Source organism: Delphinapterus leucas, chromosome 3 (assembly GCF_059928025.1).
Source record: "Delphinapterus leucas isolate spDelLeu-1000000601 "Yukka" chromosome 3, BTC_Dleu_Yukka2, whole genome shotgun sequence".
NCBI lineage: Eukaryota > Metazoa > Chordata > Mammalia > Artiodactyla > Monodontidae > Delphinapterus > Delphinapterus leucas.
The window spans coordinates 161,647,560-161,666,315 of NC_143131.1; the positions used below are offsets into that span (position 1 = coordinate 161,647,560).

The 18,756-nt window shown below is 39.0% G+C and overlaps 1 protein-coding gene across 1 annotated transcript in view; it reads left to right on the forward strand.

The window, feature by feature from the left end:
* LOC111169278 (olfactory receptor 2V1-like) overlaps positions 1 to 16,437 on the forward strand; it is a 37,987-nt gene extending 21,550 nt beyond the window's left edge. Inside the window, exon 1 of the mRNA XM_089909867.1 lies at positions 1 to 16,437. This exon is cut by the window's left edge and continues 21,550 nt beyond it. Within this exon, the coding sequence (XP_089765993.1) occupies positions 14,170 to 15,030 (861 nt within the window). The 5' untranslated portion in view covers positions 1 to 14,169 and the 3' untranslated portion in view covers positions 15,031 to 16,437.
* The last annotated feature ends 2,319 nt before the right edge of the window (positions 16,438 to 18,756 follow it).

Here is an 18,756-nt window from a genome sequence, read left to right on the forward strand (position 1 = left end):
TAAATACATATGTACCCAACATAAGAGAAGCTCAATGCATAAGGCAAATGTTAACAGTTATAAAAGAGGAAATCAACAGTAACACAGTAGTAGTGGGGGACTTTAACACTTCACTTATACCAATGGACAGATCATCCAGACAGAAAATTAATAAGGAAACACAAGCTTTAAATGACACAATAGACCAGATAGATTTAATTGATATTTATAGGACATTCCATCCAAAAACAGCAGATTACACTTTCTTCTCAAATGCACACGGAACATTCTCCAGGTTAGATCACATCTTGGGTTACAAATCAAGCCTTGGTAAATTTAACAAAATTGAAATCATATCAAGCATCTTTTCTGACCACAATGCTATGAGATTAGAAATAAATTACAGGGAAGAAAAGGTAAAAAACACAAACACTTGGAGGCTATACAATATGTTACTAAATAACCAAGAGGTAACTGAAGAAATCAGAAATACCTAGAGAAAAATGACAATGAAAACATGACAATCCAAAACCTATGGGATGCAGAAAAAGCAGTTCTAAGAGGGAATTTTATAGCAATACAATCCTACCTCAAGAAAAAAGAAAAATCTCAAGCAATCTAAATCTTACACCTAAATGAACTAGAGAAAGAAGAAGAAGAACAACAAAAAAAACCCCAAAGTTAGTAGAAGGAAAGAAATCATAAAGATCAGAGCAGAAATAAATGAAATAGAAACAAAACAATAGCAAAGATCAATAAAACTAAAACCTGGTTCTTTGAGAAGATGAACAAAATTGCTAAACCTTTAGCCAGACTCATCAAGAAAAAGAGGGAGAAGACTCAAATCAATAAAATTAGAAATGAAAAAGGAGAAGTTACAATGGACACTGCAGAAGTACAAAGCATCATTAGAGACTACTACAAGCAACACTACACCAATAAAATGGACAACTAGAAGAAATGGACAAATTCTTAGAAAGGTGTAACCTCCCAAGATTGAACCAGGAAGAAATAGAAAATATGAACAGACCAATCACAAGTAATGAAATTGAAACTGTGATTAAAAATCTTCCAACAAACAAAAGTCCAGGATCAGATGGCTTCACAGGTGAATTCTATCAAACATTTAGGGAAGAGGTAACACCCATCCTTCTCAAACTCTTCCAAAAATTTGTAGAGGAAGGGACACTCCCAAATTCATTCTACAAGGCCACCATCATCCTATACCAAAACCAGACAAAGATACTACAAAAAAGAAAACTACAGACCAATATCACTGATGAATATAGATGCAAAAATCCTCAACAAAATACTAGCAAACAGAATCCAACAGAATATTAAAAGGATCATACACCATTATCAACTGGGATTTATCCCAGGGATTCAAGGATTTTTCAATATATGCAAATCAGTCAATGTGATACACCATATTAACAAACTGAAGAATAAAAACCATCATCTCAATAGATGCACAAAAAGCTTTTGACAAAATTCAATACAAATTTTTGATGAAAACTCTCCAGAAAGAGGGTATGGAGGGAACCTACTTCAACATAATAAAGGCCATATATGACAAACCCACATGAAACATCATTCTCAATATAGAAAAACTCAAATCATTTCCTCTAAGATCAGGAACAAGACAAGAATGTCCATGCTCACCACTATTAATCAACTCAACTTTGGAAGTCCTAGCCACAGCAATCAGAGAAGAGAAAGAAATAAATGGAATACAAATAGGAAAAGAAGAATTAAGACTGTCACTGTTTGCAGATGACATGATATTATACATAGATAATCCTAAAGATGCTACCAGAAAACTACTAGAACTAATCAACGAATTTGGTAAAGTTGCAGGATAGAAAATTAATGCACAGGAATCTCTTGCATTCCTATACACTAACAACAAAATATCAGATAGAGAAATTAAGGAAACAATCCCATTCGCCATTGCCGCAAAAATAATAAAATACCTAGGAATAAACCTTCCTAAGGAGGTAAAAGACCTGTACTCAGAAAACTATAAGACACTGATGAACGAAATCAAATATGACACAAACAGATGGAGAGATATGCCATGTTCTTGGATTGGAAGAGTCAATATTTTGAAAATGACTATACTACCCAAAGCAATCGACAGATTCAATGCAACCCCTATCAAATTACCAATGGCATTTTTCACAGAACTAGAACAAAAAATATTATAATATGTATGGAGACACAAAAGACCCCGAATAGCCAAAGCAATCTTGAGGGGAAAAAACAGAGCTGGAGGAATCAGACTTCCTGATTTCAGACTATACTACAAAGCTACAGTAATCAAGACAATATGGTACTGGCACAAAACCAGAAATATCAATCAATGGAACAGGACAGAAAACCCAGAGATATACCCATGTACCTATGGTCAACTAATCTATGACAAAGGAGGCAAGGATATACAATGGAGTAAAGACAGTCTCTTCAATAAGTGGTGCTGGGAAACCTGGACAGCGGCATGTAAAAGAATGAAATTAGAACAGTCCCTAACACCATACACAAAAATAAACTCAAAATGGATTAAAGACCTAAATGTAAGACCAAACACTATAAAACTCTTAGAGGAAAACACAGGAAGAACACTCTTTGGCATAAATCATAGCAAGATCATTTTTGACCCACCTCCTAAAGTAATGGAAATAAAAACAAAATTAAAAAATGGGACCTAATGAAACTTAGAAGGTTTTGCACTGCAAAGGAAACTATAAGCAAAACGAAAAGACAACCTTCAGAATGGGAGAAAATATTTGTAAATGAATCAATGGACAAAGGATTAATCTCCAAAATATATAAATAGCTCATGCAGCTCAATATTAAAAAAACAAACAACCCAATCAAAAAATGGGCAGAGGACCTAAGTAGACATTTCTCCAAAGAAGACATACAGATTGCCATGAGGCACATGAAAAGATGCTCAACATCACTAATTATTAGAGAAATGCAAATCAAAACTACAATGAGGTATCACCTCACACCGGTTAGAATGGGCATCATCAAAAAATCTACAAACAGCAAATGCTGGAGAGGGTGTGGAGAAAAGGGAACCTTCTTGCACTGTTGGTGGGAATGTCAATTGATACAACCACTATGGAGAACAGTATGGAGGTTCCTTAAGAAACTAAAAGTACAATTACCATATGACTCAGCAATCCCATTACTGGGCATATACCCAGGGAAAAACATAATTCAAAAAGACACATGCACCCCAATGTTCATTGCAGCACTATTTACAATAGCCAGGTAATGGAAACAACCTAAATGCCCATTGACAGACAGATGGATAAAGAAGATGTGGTACATATATACATTTGTAGAGACGTGGATGGGCCTAGAGACTGTCATACAGAGTGAGGTAAGTCAGAAAGAGAAAAACAAATATCGTATATTAATGTACATGTTGAATCTAGAAATATGGTACAGATGAACCAGTTTGCAAGGCAGAAATAGAGACACAGATGTATAGGAGAAACATATGGACACCAAGGGGGGAAAGTGTGGGCGGGTGTTGGTGGTGGTATGAATTGGGAGATTGGGATTGACATATATACACTAATATGTATAAAATAGATAACTAATAGGAACCTGCTGTATAAAAAATGTAAAATAAAATAAAATTCAAAAAAACCCAAACAAACAGAAGAATCCAAAAATGAAAACAAGACAGAACTAACAAAAACAAAACAAAAACAGAAAGCAAGCTAAAAAAAAACAAATATAAAAGAAACACACATAAACGATCAAAAAAAGAATAAAAAGATAAAAACAAAACAAAAAACAGAAATGAGAATAAACAACAACAAAAAAAACAAAGCCGAAAAAAGCCCCACAAAACAGTAAAATAAAACTAGAAAGATAAAAATATATTAAATTTTTAAAAAGAAATAATAAATAATTAAAAAATAAAACAACAACAACAGAATGAAACAACAAAACCAAAATATTTCACTGGCGCCTCCACTGTCAGTGTCCTTGCCCCCACCATGAGCCACAGCCAACCCCGCCTCCCCAGGAGTCCCACCAATACCTCTAGGTAGGTCTCTGGACCTGCTCTGGGCACTGTCAGGGCAGGTCATACTCTGACTTGTCCCAACTCCTGCATGTACTTGCCCTCAAAGTCCATAGCTGCTAAAGCTTGACTGGTCTCAGTTGTGGGAGCGCTGTTGTCCATTCAGATATTCCACAGACACGGGGTTTACCAAGCTGATTGCAGAGATTTAATCCATAGTTTGTGCAGCTGCAAGGAGAGATTTCTATTCCTCTTCCTTAGCTCCACAGCCCCTGGATCTCAGCATTGGTTTTGGCCCCACCTCTGCATGTGGGCCCCGCCTCAGGTGTCTGTTCCCTGCCCAGGCGAGAGCGGGCAAAAGCAGTGGCTGACTGGCACATGCTTGCTCAGTTAGGTGGGGGGGGCAAGAGGAAGTGACAAATTGGGGCATGTGTGCTTGCTCAGGCAAGAGAGGGATAAGCTGGCCATGACTGGGACGTGCACACTCACTCTGATGGGAGCCCCCTGTAGTTCCCCTGGAGGCAGGAGCCAGTAGGAAGCTGAAACAGACTGGGGCACATGCACTCATTCAGGCATGAGGGGGGCAAGGCGGCAATGACTGGGGCGCATGCACTTGCTCTGTTGGGAGTCCTTCCCAGTGCCCACAGAGATAGGGACTGGCATGTGGGAAGATAGGTTGTAATAGCGGCCCTACCCCTTGCTCGCCACTCAGCAATGGCACCTCGCTTCCAAGGCAGTCTGCACTTCCTCCAGGAGCATTCCCACCTGCAGAGCTCCTTGCTCCCATCCCCTCAGGCTGTTTCTGCACAGCTGAGCTCCTTACTCCCATCCCTTCAGGCTGTCTCCATGCAGCCAACAGCAGTCCTCTCCCCAGGTCCACTCTCTTAACTCCACACTTCAGCAAACAGCCCCTGCCAGCATTGGTGGATATCCATCTCAGGCTGGGGTGCACAGGGCTGTGGCACAGACTGTCAGTGCAAGTCTCACTCTGTCCTGACCACTGCCCAGCCACTGCACTTTCTTCCGATAGCCCCCAAAGGCCTCCTCTATTTCAGCATATTTCGCCACCAGTGAGGGGGCCTTCCTGGATGCCATAACCTCTCCTTTCCTTCAGCACACCCCCCACCTCGCACCAAGGGTGTGGGTCCCATCTTGTTTCCTCTTTTCTTTTTCTTCCCTTTCTCTCCTTCATCTTACCTGTTTATGCGGGGACATTTTCTTGTCCTTTTAGGTGTCATAGTTCCTCTGCTAGTGTTTAGCAGGTGCTCTGTGTGAATTGTTCCACTGGTAGATGTATTCTTGATATACCTGTAAGGAAAAGTGAACCCCAGTTCCTCCTATTCTGCCAACTTGACCCAACCTCTCTCATAGTGGTTTTGATTTGCATTTCCCTGATGAGATTAGCAATGTTGAGCATCTTTTCATGTGCCTGTTGGCCACCTGCATGTCCTCTTTGGAAAAATGTCTATTCAGGTCTTCTGCCCATTTTTTAATAGGGTTGTTTGTTATTTTGATGTTGTCCTATCAGCTGTTTGTATATACCCTTATCAATCATATCATTTGCAAGTATTTTCTCCCATTCAGTAGGTTGTCTTTTCGTTTTGTCAGTGGTTTCCTTTGCATCCAAAATCTTTTAAGGGGCTTCCCTGATGGTCCAGTGGTTAAGACTCCATGCTCCCAGTGCAGGGGGCCCAGGTTTGAGTGCTGTTCAGGGAACTAGATCCTGCATGCCACAACTGAGTTTCCTCATGCTGCAACTAAAGATCCCACACACCACAACAAAGGTCCTGCGTGCTGCAACTAAGACCCAGTGCAGCCAAATAAAGAAATAAATAAAAACCAAAAGACAAAAGCTTTTTCATTTAACTAGGTCCCATTTGTTTATTTTTGCTTTTATTTCTTTTGCCTTAGGAGGCAGATCCAAAAAATATTGCTACAATATATAAATAATATTCACTTTATATATTTATGTGCTCCAGTGTTGGATGCATATATATTTACTATCATTATATTTGCTCAATGAATTGACCCCTTCATCAGTATATAGTAACCTTCTTTGTCTCTAGTGACAAATTTTTAATGAAAGTCTATTTTATCTGCTCTAAGTAGGGTCACCCCTGCTCTCTTTTTTTAATCATTTTATGGAATATCTTTTCCCATTCCTTCACTTGTAGTTTATGTGTGACCTTAATAAAGTGAATCTCTTTTAGGCAGCATATCGTTGGTTCCTGTTTTCTTCTTTAATCTATTCAGTCATTCTGTGTCTTTTGATTGGAAATTTTAATTTATTTTATTTAAAGTAATTATTGATTGGGAAGAACTTACTATTAGCATTTTGTTAATTATTTCTGACTGTTTCATAGTTCCTTTTCTTCCCTTTTTGCTGTTCTCCTCTGTGATTTGTTGACATTTTTGCAATGGTAATTTTTTTTTTTTTCCTTCTCTTAATCTTTTGTGGATCTACTAGGCTTTCCTTTGTGGTTACCATAAGGCTTACCTAAAACATACTATAGTGATAATAGTCTATTTAAAGATGATAAAAACTTAACTTTGATTTCAATCAAGACCTCTACACTTCAACCTCTCTCACCTCAGAGACCACTGCTCATTTTGAGACATCCTTTCAACTTGACTCTCACCTTCTGATTCCAGCAGTCTTTTCTTCTCTTTGCCCTTTGATGTACTGCACTATCCATTCTAGTTTTTCTATAGCCTGCCTTCATCATTCCACATTTGTAAGCATTTATTGTACTAACACCATCTTGAATTATTTTAACTTGAGTTTGCCATCCTTTCATGCTGGGACCCTAGCTGATACAAGGTTGAAGCCTAAATTTTGATAAGTTCTCTATTGTTTTAACACCCACTCCTTTCATTCACTAATTAGATTTCTAGGGAGGGTAGAGACACCTACATGGCACCTGACATGATATTCTCTTGGTCCCTATTGTCCTTAACTCTCCCCTGCTTCACCTAGTATATTTACCCATCCTTCAACCACCAGAAAAGACAACCTGGGATCTTCCTGTGGAAAATTTACCTAGATTACATCTCACCTCAATTATAGCTTAGCTAATTTTGCAGAGCATTCTTTGGATTTTCATAGAAGACACTGTGGGTTTCTGGCTACATCACTAGAGTATTATGTTTTATTATAATTATGAATATATCTCCCTTTATCCCTAGTCTAGATTCATTTCATATTCTTGAATATTAACATTCTGAGCCTTTTATTGCTTTATATCAATTTTGTAGCACCAGGCTTGATACAAAGTAGACACATAACAAATTTTCCTTTAATGAATGAGTGAATGAATTAATATTTTGCGTATTAATTAATTAATTAATTACACCACCATATTGCTAATGGCAGAGAACAGAGAATGTGTTTCCTATAATCAGGGGTATGGCCCACATCAAGTTGAAGATTCCATTGAAGCAGTCTATTTAATACACAATCTGTTTAATACAAAAAGTTAACAGTTCTCTCAAAATAGACAGCCTAAAAGAGGAAAACTCTGCTTCTAAATCCCTATCCAGTAATTTCTGTTTGTTCAACCTAGTGCCAAGTTTTTAACAACTTTCTCATCAGACTAGAAAAAACAGCATTTGTGTTTAATTATTATGGTAAGTGAAGTCCTTTTATGGGCCACAGGACAGGGCTTTCTCTTGCTCAAGTGTAAAGGCAAGACAGTATAAACGCAGCATGAATTTGACCCTTCTAAGTCTCAATAACATCTGTCTCCTTAAATAGTTTCTCATAATATTACACCAAGGTAGATTGAAAAAAAAAAGTTTATATGTTGCATTCATGAGAATATATTTCTCTAAATTCCTCTCCCCCTATTATTCATTCTTGGAGGATTCAGTTGATCTTTTTGCCACAACTCTTTCTTCCACCGATACCATATGTTAATCTTTCAAATTATCCTTTGTATATTTGTTTATTTTGAATTATTAATGTAGTTATTTGAAATGAAAGCAAGGGAAATCTAGTACAGAAAATTATTCTGTCATTAGGAAGGTATGAGTGATGATTTTAAAATAGACATTTCAGTGTTGTGTTGGGTTGTCTGCCATCAGACCCTTGAAACATTAGCTCACATTTAATAGGTTGACAGTTGGGTCAGGCATATATGGCATATATTATGTGCATTGATATTCTACAGAATAAAGTTAATTAGCTTATAGTATGATCAAATGGGTAAGTTTTCAAAGCCATAGTTGACCTTGCCTCTAACTGATAGAATTAACTTACCAAAGGAGCCCATCAAAGGTTGACTGAATAATGTAAATGACAATAAGGTGAATTCTGAATTGTACCAAAATTCAAGACCCATAAAACCTGAGAAATGTGATTCAAGGGAGACTGAGGAAAGAGAGTGCTTCTAAGAGTGGCTAATTCTCTTTAGAGATTGTTTTACAGCATTCAGTTCTAATTCTCCAAGGACTTGTTAATTAAAGCCTAAGAGAATATTTCCTCCAGAAAACTGATGTACGGCCCACATTTCCTCAATTATGTAAAATAAATCTAAATGTAAGCTTCACTCACCAAACACTCTGAACCTTTTATTTATTTATAACAATGAACACTGGCCCACCCATCCTGGAGAGATAGAGTGGGTTCTTGACTGAGCATTGCCCCAGTCAAGAAGGTCCTTATTTCAGATATAAATGCCATACCCTTCACATTACAAGGATGCTCAGCTCTGGGGACATAGAGAGCTGAACATGCCTCACAACGTGGTATGACTTAAAGTGAATTAGAGCATTGGGATCCAGACAAGTTGTGTATGATTATTGGTTTATTTTTGACTTTTAAAGTTTGACAATTAACTATAACTGTAAGAAACAATTCCCACTGGGCTCAAGTCCTTCTGAACTAATTATAGGCAGTAAATACCTAGGGAGATAAAGCCCCATGGGTCACACAAGGCAAATGGTCACAAGAGGGTATGAATTGATATTGGCAGACCTGAACTTGAGAAGCTGGCTTGCATCTCTCCTCTCCACTAAAGAGTCTTTCACTCCTGGAATTTTCATATGGGATGATTTCTTCACCATCAAGCAAAAGCATTCTCCAGTTGGTAACAGGAAAGCCTGAACACCTGTCTGCTTGAATATCAGGTTTAATGATACTTCCTCTTTGCTTTCTAGGTGGTGACAGCAATGAATATAGGCTCTCTCACTTCCCTCTTAATGCTGAGAAGCTAGAATACTTGGGATGATGGGACAAAGGGCTGAAAGCACCTATAATTCAGGCCACTGTCTGTGTTTAAAAAAAAATAAAACTAGTAGTAAACATAGTTAAGTATGTAGCGATAGCGATGTAGGGAGAAAACAGATATGAGTATAGAATTAAGAATTACAGAAATTTGAAATGGCTTCCCCCAAGAGACCACAAAGGATAGTTTGAAGAAAGATTATGGTTATTTACTCCAAATTTAAAAGAAAAGAGAGTGGAGTTTCTCTAAGAAATTTAAGAATCTATAAATGATCCACTAATTGTATTTATTACAATTCAGTAGCAGCATGTCTTTTACCTTGTTGTAGCCTGGAATGAGTCACCATTGTTGTACCTACTTTTCCTCATATTTAAAATTGGAATGGCATTCCTCACAGGGCTGCCATGAGAATGGCATGAACTTATAGAAAAAACCCTTGGTAAATGGAAAGCTACACAGGTAAACTTTTAAATGTAATTTCAAAGGAGATCAGCCTTTGGTTCTCATTTAGAGGTCAACTAAATCACTCATAAAATATAACATTTGTTCTAGAGACTGGAGATTAAACAGGACAGAAAAAATTATGTCCTTGAGTTTCAAAAGTTAATCTACAGTATGAGCATTTTGGTGTTTATTTAAAGTACTTCTACTAGGACCCCACTCCCAGAAATTCTCACTCAGTAGGTGCAGGGTGAGACCCAGAAATATGTATGTCAAATAAGAACTCTGCCTTCCAGTACTTCGGTTAATGCATTTAAGAAACCTTGAATTGGAGCAAATATTTTATCACTGAGTGGCTACTTAATGATTCTTGTCCCTCAATTCCTTAAGGGTAAACAGAATTAAATGATATATTTTGCTCCCTGAGACAAAGCAAACACCATACTTTGAAGAAGAAACAGGTGCCTGAGAAAAATACCACCAATCCTACAGTTTCTTTATTTTGTAGAGCAACAGACATCATGAAGTTTTTATTCCTGTTTACCTGAATGTTCAATATTTGGAAAATGAACATGATCCAGAAGAGATAATAGACAGTTGAAAGGACTCAACTAAAGGACAGAGGTGAGTGAGAAGTGAGGAAATATTTTCTTCAAAGCAAAGTCTTCAATATAAAGATAATTACAATGCACCAGGAGAATTTTTTTGTCAATCGGTCATAAACCTAGTTTTGTAAAGGAGAACAGAAAGGATCAGAAGGAGACCACAGTGGATTGCTTTGATGACTATCATGAAACCAGATGAGGGGTAATAAATTCCTTATTCCTCATGATCATAGCAATTAATTGGGTAGAGATTGATCTGTTTTTACATTTTTTCCCAGAGCAGTGATGTTTTGTTGATCACTCAACAAAATCAAACAGGCAGAATTCTCCAAGAAAGAAAGGGAAATTATAGATTCCTCTGTTAAGATTTCACACCTGTAAGGAGAGGCAGTTGCATCTAAGTAAAAGAAACTGAACTAATTCTTTTTTTTTTTTTTTTTTTTGCGGTATGCGGGCTTCTCACTGTTGTGGCCTCTCCCGCTGCGGAGCACAGGCTCCGGACGCACAGGCTCAGCGGCCATGGCTCACGTGCCCAGCTGCTCCGCAGCACGTGGGATCCTCCCGGACCGGGGCACAAACCCGTGTCCCCTGCATCGGCAGGCGGACTCTCAACCACTGCGCCACCAGGGAAGCCCTGAACTAATTCTTTGACTTTTCCTACATTCTACTCTCTTACTTTGAGCCACCAGGAGATAAATGAAAATGAGATTTTTTTTTTTTCATTCTGAGGCAGGGCAACCCAGGAAGAAAGAGTATGAGGAACAGTAATGAGAGCAAATATCAAAGATAAAGCACTCTTCTGTAATCTTACAGACAGGGAATGTGGTTGGTGATAATCTGAGAAGGCAGCATTATGGAACATGAGTGTGGAGTAGTGACGAAGAGAAAGGTAAATACCAGTGTGTGTGGGAGACTTTACTGGTGGGGAAAGTAGTAAGTAGGTGAGCAAGTAGGTGATGGACCAAAGATTAAAGGAGCAACTAGGCATTAAAGAATGAAAGGTGGGGAGGGCTAAGACGGTGATTGCACTGTGATTGGAGAAATGTCATGTTCTGCCCCAAATGCCTTGCCCAAGAGTCAGCTTTGACCACAGCAGAAGTAGCACCACATTTATGTCTTTGAGTATTTCAGATCAAAAAGCAGATCCATCTCAGCAGAGGTTGGGGAGAGGTGTTTAGAAAGCCCCACCACAAACAAAGTGTCATAGGGAGAATGGTGCCAGAATGTCAGAGGGCACCAGGCACCAAGTTAAGAGACACTGTTTTGGGGGAAGTGTGGCATGATAAACTTGACCTATTTTACAAAGGTCAAGCATATATGTATCAGCCAGTGAGACAATCAGAGTATATACTCCCTGGTGCCTTAAAATCAAACAACATATTCAAGGCTTTGACTGTTCTTCATGTCAATGTTTTCTGAGGTAGAAAGTAAGGGTCTGTACTCACATTACAGCAACATAAGTGTCCTATGTCAAAGAAAGGCGTTGGTGACAGTGGGAATCAGTATCATTATGACTAGCTATAGCTTTGACCAAAGAGCACTCTCTCTCAAGATGGTGTGCTCACAGGCATTGACCCTGCAGAAGCTCTTCACCCGTCCCACTGCTCTGTAGACTAACGTTTAATGAAAGGTAAAAAATGAATGATTATAAAAATGCTTAACACACCAATTCTGGGCATATCCTGAAATAATAAAATGATATGTAAAATTACAGGATCTTTTTTCTCATTCAACCCTGTATAGCTGAATTGGCCCTTTTAAAAAACACACAAGAATAATTTCAGAAATTTGCCATGCATCAAACTTTGTAAATAAATTACTTGAAAGTATATCAGTTCAGACATTGCGAATACCATGAATCGGTAATACAGAGAGTATAGTTACATAATCTATATTCTGGGTGATCCATGTTTTTGTCATATGCAGTCTTGTGTACCCTTCCATTTATAGTCTCTCTACATGAGACTGCCACTGTATGTCCGTTTAGAGCATTTATCATCATGGATGCAGATGTGAATAACTAAAATGACTATGTTGAAAGAGGTCTAGAAAACGATTAAAAGCTGTGTGCTGGATACTGTGCCTTCTAGACCACCATTTTGGGTAACTTGAAACAGATCTCTGAGTCTCTATGAGCCTCACTCTCTTCATGCATAAAAGAATAAAGGCAGACTGGGTGATCCCAAGATCACTTCAATCACTGAAAAGTCCATACCTCCATAACATAAATAAATAAATAAAATGAGATTCTAAGAACAAATACTATTTTTGGCACAGAGTCAGGCCAGGGTGTCAGTGGCTTGATATAGTGTGACAATGACATAAATGACACATTATGGTCATATTTTTCAATGTACACCAGCAGAACACATGAATGTGCTGGATAGAGAGGGGGAAATGAGGAAAAAAGAATCAAAGATAACCCCTAGGAACTGGTCCTGTGCAATGGATGAATGGTCCTGAATTTGACTAAAATGAAAAGACTAGGGCTTCCCTGGTGGTGCAGTGGTTGAGAGTCCACCTGCCGATGCAGGGGACACGGGTTCGTGCCTCGGTCCGGGAAGATCCCACATGCCGCGGAGGGGCTGGGCCCATGAGCCATGGCCGCTGAGCCTGCGCGTCTGGAGCCTGTGCTCCGCAACGGGAGAGGCCACAGCGGTGAGAGGCCCGCGTACCGCAAAAATAAAATAAAATAAAATAAAATGAAAAGACTAGAAAAAGGAAAGGTTGGGATGAAGAAATCTAGAGTTATTTTTAAGATATGTTCATTTGAAATACCTTTTACTCAGCTCAAGGAGAAGTTTATGCACAGTTTTGCATAGTCTGTAGTTAGTGGAATTCGTAAGCTAAACCATGGATGTACATATATACACTACTATATATAAAACAGATAACTAATGAGAACCTACTGTACAGCACAGGGAGCTCTACTCAGTGCTCTGTGGTGACCTAGATGGGAAGTGAATCTAAAAAAGAGTGGATACTGTATACATATAACTGATTCACTTTGCTGTACAGCAGAAACTAACACAACACTGTAAAGCAACTATATTCCAATATCAACTAATAAAAAAATTAAATAACATGAAAACAACACGGATGATGTTTAAACCCAAAGAACTTGAATTTAAAGAAATAATACTTATTTCTCTGTTATGAAATATTTTAAAGCCTTGTTGAATAGAATGTTACAATTTAAATTAGTAGAAAACAGCAAGACATAAAATATAATAAACTATTAACACAAAAATAATCAGTGAGGAAGGCAATGTACAAGTTGAACAAGTTCTTTCTCTGACGTGAAATAACAATATAATGTGAGACAACTGATTTTCTCTCTTAGTCTCTTGATGGAGATAATTAAACTTCTTTCCAAACACAGTCCTTGTGATTGGGAACATCATAATCATCTGAGGTGTTAGGTTAAAATAAGTTCTATTTGAACCTGGAAATCAAAATTTGAGGGAGAAAAGGTTGCAGGAGAACTTATCTTTGAAGGGCTTCCCCTGATGTACCACCATCTTTGTGACCCCTCCCCCTTCTCCAGGACTTGGGCCACTTGGCTATAGCAGTGTGCAGTAATTTCTGTGACCAGTGACTCTTTCCTGAGAATAAGAGTGTAGGGAGACAGAAATCAGGTTAAAGCCTATGAAAATTGCAAATGCCTCTTTAACATGTTTGCACTATCTAATGGATCCTGGTTAAAGATGAGTGAGGAAAGGGGTTTGAAGGATTAAATCCATTGTTTGTAGCACTTCATAATATCTTGTTATGTTTTCCTTCTGTTATTTAATTGTTTACAACAAAGCATAGGCATGGATAAAAGAAATAAACCCCAGGAGCTGATTTCATCCTCCTAGGCCTTTTCCTGGATATGAAACATATCAGATTTTTTATTGGTGCTATGCTTGTGATTTACACTGTGTCTCTGACTTTGAACTTTGTCCTAATTCTCCTGATCTGCGTGGATTCTCACCTCCACATGCCCATGTACTTCCTGCTCAGCCAACTGGCTCTCATGGACATGATGTTAATCTCTAGCACAGTACCCAAGATGGCAACCAATTTCTTCTCCGGGAGGAGAAACATATCACGAGTGGCCTGTGGGACTCAGATCTTCTTCTTCCTGACTCTAGGAATTGCTGAGTGCATCCTCATCACCCTCATGTCCTATGACCGGTATGTGGCCATCTGTAACCCTCTGAGATACGCCCTCATCATGAGCCAGAAGGTCTGTCTGCAGATGGCTGCCACCTCCTGGGCTGGGGGCGCCCTTACATCACTCACACACACGGCCTACACCATGCATTTCCCCATCTGTGGTTCCAGAGAGATTTCCCATTTCCTCTGTGAGGTCATGGCCATTCTAAAATTGGCCTGTGAAGACGTCTCTGCCTATGAGAAGGCTGTGATAGTGACAAGCATTGTGGTGCTCCTTATCCCCTTGTCCCTTATCATGTTCTCTTATGCTCTCATCTTCCTTGCCATCCTCCACATGAAATCCCCGGAGGGAAGGGACAAAGCCTTAGCCACTTGCTCTTCCCACTTGACTGTAGTGTGCCTCTATTATGGCCCTGCCATGGTGGTCTACATGAGGCCTAGTTCCTATCGTAATCCTAAGCTGGACCAGGTCCTCCTTGTACTTGGCCCTATTCTCACACCTTTGCTAAATCCTCTGATTTATGGTCTTAGGAACAAAGAAGTGGTGGGGGCCCTAAGGAAGGTGCTGAGTTGATGACACTGATGTCAACTTAAAAGAAGAAGGTACACCCACCTCTAATCACTAACTTTAATTCAGCCTAAATAAGTTAGACTCCTATGTCAAGAGTTCTGACTTTTCAAGTTATTCATTCACTAAACAAATATGTAATGAGGGTCTCCTATGTGTCATATACCATTTTATGTACTTTTGGTATCTTCTTTAGAATTGCTTTAGAATCCTGGTGGAATTTCTCAGGGTTGTTTTTTTTCTATTTTTAATTGGCATCACTTGTACTTGCCTTCTTTGAAACATCCTTACAATATTAAGTTTCTACCCTAAATCTGTGAACTTCCAGATTAGGAAACTGATGATAAAATTCCACAGAAAATTGCTGGAAAATTGGATCAAAGATAGAACTTTATATCCCTGAGAATCATATAGGTCTCATTCAACCCCTGAAAGAAGCACATCTTGACATAAACCCAGAAATGTTATATGCTTGACTTCTTCATCTTCCAAAACATGCACGCATCCATCCACATACAAAAATGGCCATATATAAACTCCTCCTGATGCAGACCACTTTGCATTTCCAAAAGCTTTAATTAAGTTTATTCAAAAGTTGAGCTGTAACACTGTAACAGAGCAAAGAGTAGAATAAAGATAGCCAAGATTACAGATTTTGATCATAATTACAAGGCAACTGAGCATAAACCAGTGGATGGAATGTTTTCACTATTTAGCTCAATCAAATAGTTAATTTGAATGCAATTAACTCATTTAAATAAGTAAAATGATAATATTCCAATGCATCTCAATACTATAATTATTTAGAGGGCCATGAAGCCAATTAAGAAGAAAAGGAAATGCAATTTAAACAAGAATGTGCAGTGGCCTAATGAATTAAAAGTTGTGTGTATAACTCAAGTCTAATGTAGGAAACGAGAACTAACTGCAAGTCAGAAATATCTTGAGGATACGTGGATGAAACTCCTTGATCTACCGAGTGGATAAGCAGAGTAATCAATATCTGAATGCTTAAGACTTGCGAAAGTTAACAACTGAATAAAAGAGAAGTATGATGTGCCAAATGAGATCAAAGACTCAGAGTATTTTATGGTATAAAAATACAAGTCTCTTTAATGATGATTGTATGGACTATGCAAAGACCTGTTGATAGAGAAAGGATCAAATCATCTTAGTCCCTGAGCTATGGCTTACAAATCAGTTCTTGCCATTTGTTGTTTTTCCCTTGCTGCTTTTAATATGTTTTCTTTGTATTTAATTTTTGATAGTTTGATTAATATGTGTCTTGGCATGTCTCTCCTTGGATTTATCCTGTATGGGACTCTCTGTGCTTCCTGGACTTGATTAACTATTTCCTTTCCCATATTAGAGAAGTTTTCAACTATAATCTCTTCAAATATTTTCTCAGTCCCTTTCTTTTTCTCTTCTTCTTCTGGGACCCCTATAATTCGAATGTTGGTGCGTTTAATGTTGTCCCAGAGGTCTCTGAGACTGTCCTCAGTTCTTTTCATTCCTTTTTCTTTATTCTGCTCTGCAGTCGTTATTTCCACTATTTTATCTTCCAGGTCAATTATCCGTTCTTCTGCCTCAGTTATTCTGCTATTGATCCCTTCTAGAGTATTTTTTATTTCATTTATTGTGTTGTTCATCGTTGCTTGTTTCTTCTTTAGTTCTTCTAGGTCCTTGTTAAATGTTTCTTGCATTTTCTCTATTCTATTTCCAAGATTTTGGATCATCTTTACTATCATTATTCTGAATTCTTTTTCAGGTAGACTGCCTATTTCCTCTGCATTTGTTAGGTCTGGTGGGTTTTTATCTTGCTCCTTCATCTGCTGTGTGTTTTTCTGTATTCTCATTTTGCTTATCTTACTGTGTTTGGGGTCTCCTTTTTGCAGGCTGCAGGTTCATAGTTCCTGTTGTTTTTGGTGTCTGTCCCTAGTGGCTAAGGTTGGTTCAGTGGGTTGTGTAGGTTTCCTGGTGGAGGGGACTAGTGCCTGTGTTCTGGTGGATGAGGCTGGATCTTGTCTTTCTGGTGAGCAGGTCCACGTCTGGTGGTGTGTTTTGGGGTGTCTGTTGCCTTATTATGATTTTAGGCAGCCTCTCTGCTAATGGGTGGGGTTGTGTTCCTGTCTTGCTAGTTGTTTGGCATAGGGTGTCCAGCACTGTAGCTTGCTGGTCGTTGAGTGGAGCTGGGTCTTAGTGTTGAGATGGAGATCTCTGGGAGATTTTCGCCGTTTGATATTATGTGGAGCTGGGAGGTCTCTTGTGGACCAGTGTCCTGAAGTTGGCTCTCCCACCTCAGTGGCACAGCCCTGACTCCTTGCTGGAGCACCAAGAGCCTGTCCTCCACACGGCTCAGAATAAAAGGGAGAAAAAATAGAAAGAAAGAAAGAAAGAGGATAAAATAAAGATAAAATAAAATAAAGTTTTTCTTTGCTCCCATGGGTATACAAAAGTTATAGCTATTTACAAAGGAGCTACAGTGTGAATGACCTGAAGACCAACAGAAAAGATTTTCTTTCTTTTATAAAGATATAAAGAAGGAACCACAATGAAATGGGTAGGAGGGGCAGAGACACAGTAGAGTCAGGACCAATACTCATGGATAGGTGACCCAAACACAGGAGGACAATTAAAATTGCAGAGGAATGAGGAGTTTGAGCCCCACATTGGGCTCCCTAGCCTGGAGGTCCTGTACTGGGGAGATGAGCACTCAGAATGTTTGGCTTTGAAAGCCAGTTGGCTTATTTCTGGAGCAAGAAATGGCTGTGGGAAACAGAGACTCCAGTCATAAAGAGTGCACACAATATCTCACATGCTCTGAGACCCAGGACAGAAGCAGTAATTTGAAAGGCGCCTGGATCAGACTCACTTGCTGATCATGGAGAATCTCCCAGAGAGGCAGGAGGCAATTGGGACTCACCCTGGGGACATAGATGCTGCAGTAGACATTTTAGGGAGCTCATCCTACCACGAGGACACTAATGCTGCAAAGCACCATTTTAGATTCTCCCTTTTGCTTATTATTCCTGGGACATGGCCCCAACAACCAGTCTTGGGATGCTTCAGGCCATGCAGCTAGCTAGGCAGGGACACATTAGCAGGCCAGATGCCTTAGGACCAACTGAGCCCCCAGCTGCCCCAGGACCTGGCTCTAACTACTAGGGGGCCCAGGATCCAGCCCCACCTACCAGTGGCCAATACAAGCACCAGGACCTCCAAGGCCCTGAAGCCAACCCTGTCAAGAAATGGCCCAATCACCAGCAGACCAGCAAATCCCCAAGATAGGATTGCCTTTTCTCAGGATTGCTTTGACTATTTAGGGTCTTTTGTTTTTCCATACAAATTTTAAAATTATTCTACCTTTGTGGGAAATGCCATTGGTATTCTGGGAAGGATTGAATTAAATCTGTAGATTGCCTTGGATAGTATGGTCATTTTAACACTATTAAATCTTCCAATAATATATGGAAGAAAATAAGAACAAGCTAGTTACCATTACTGAAATTGAATCAGTAATTTAAAAAATCCCCACAAACAAAAGTCCAGGACCAGATGGCTTCACAGGTGAATTCTACCAAATACTTAGAGAAGAGTTAACACCTATCCTTCTCAAGTTCCAAATTACGAAGGAAGGATTACTTCCAAACTCACTGTATGAGGCCAGGATCACTCTGATACCAAAACCATACAAAGATATCACATACACACACAAATAAATAAATAAAGAGA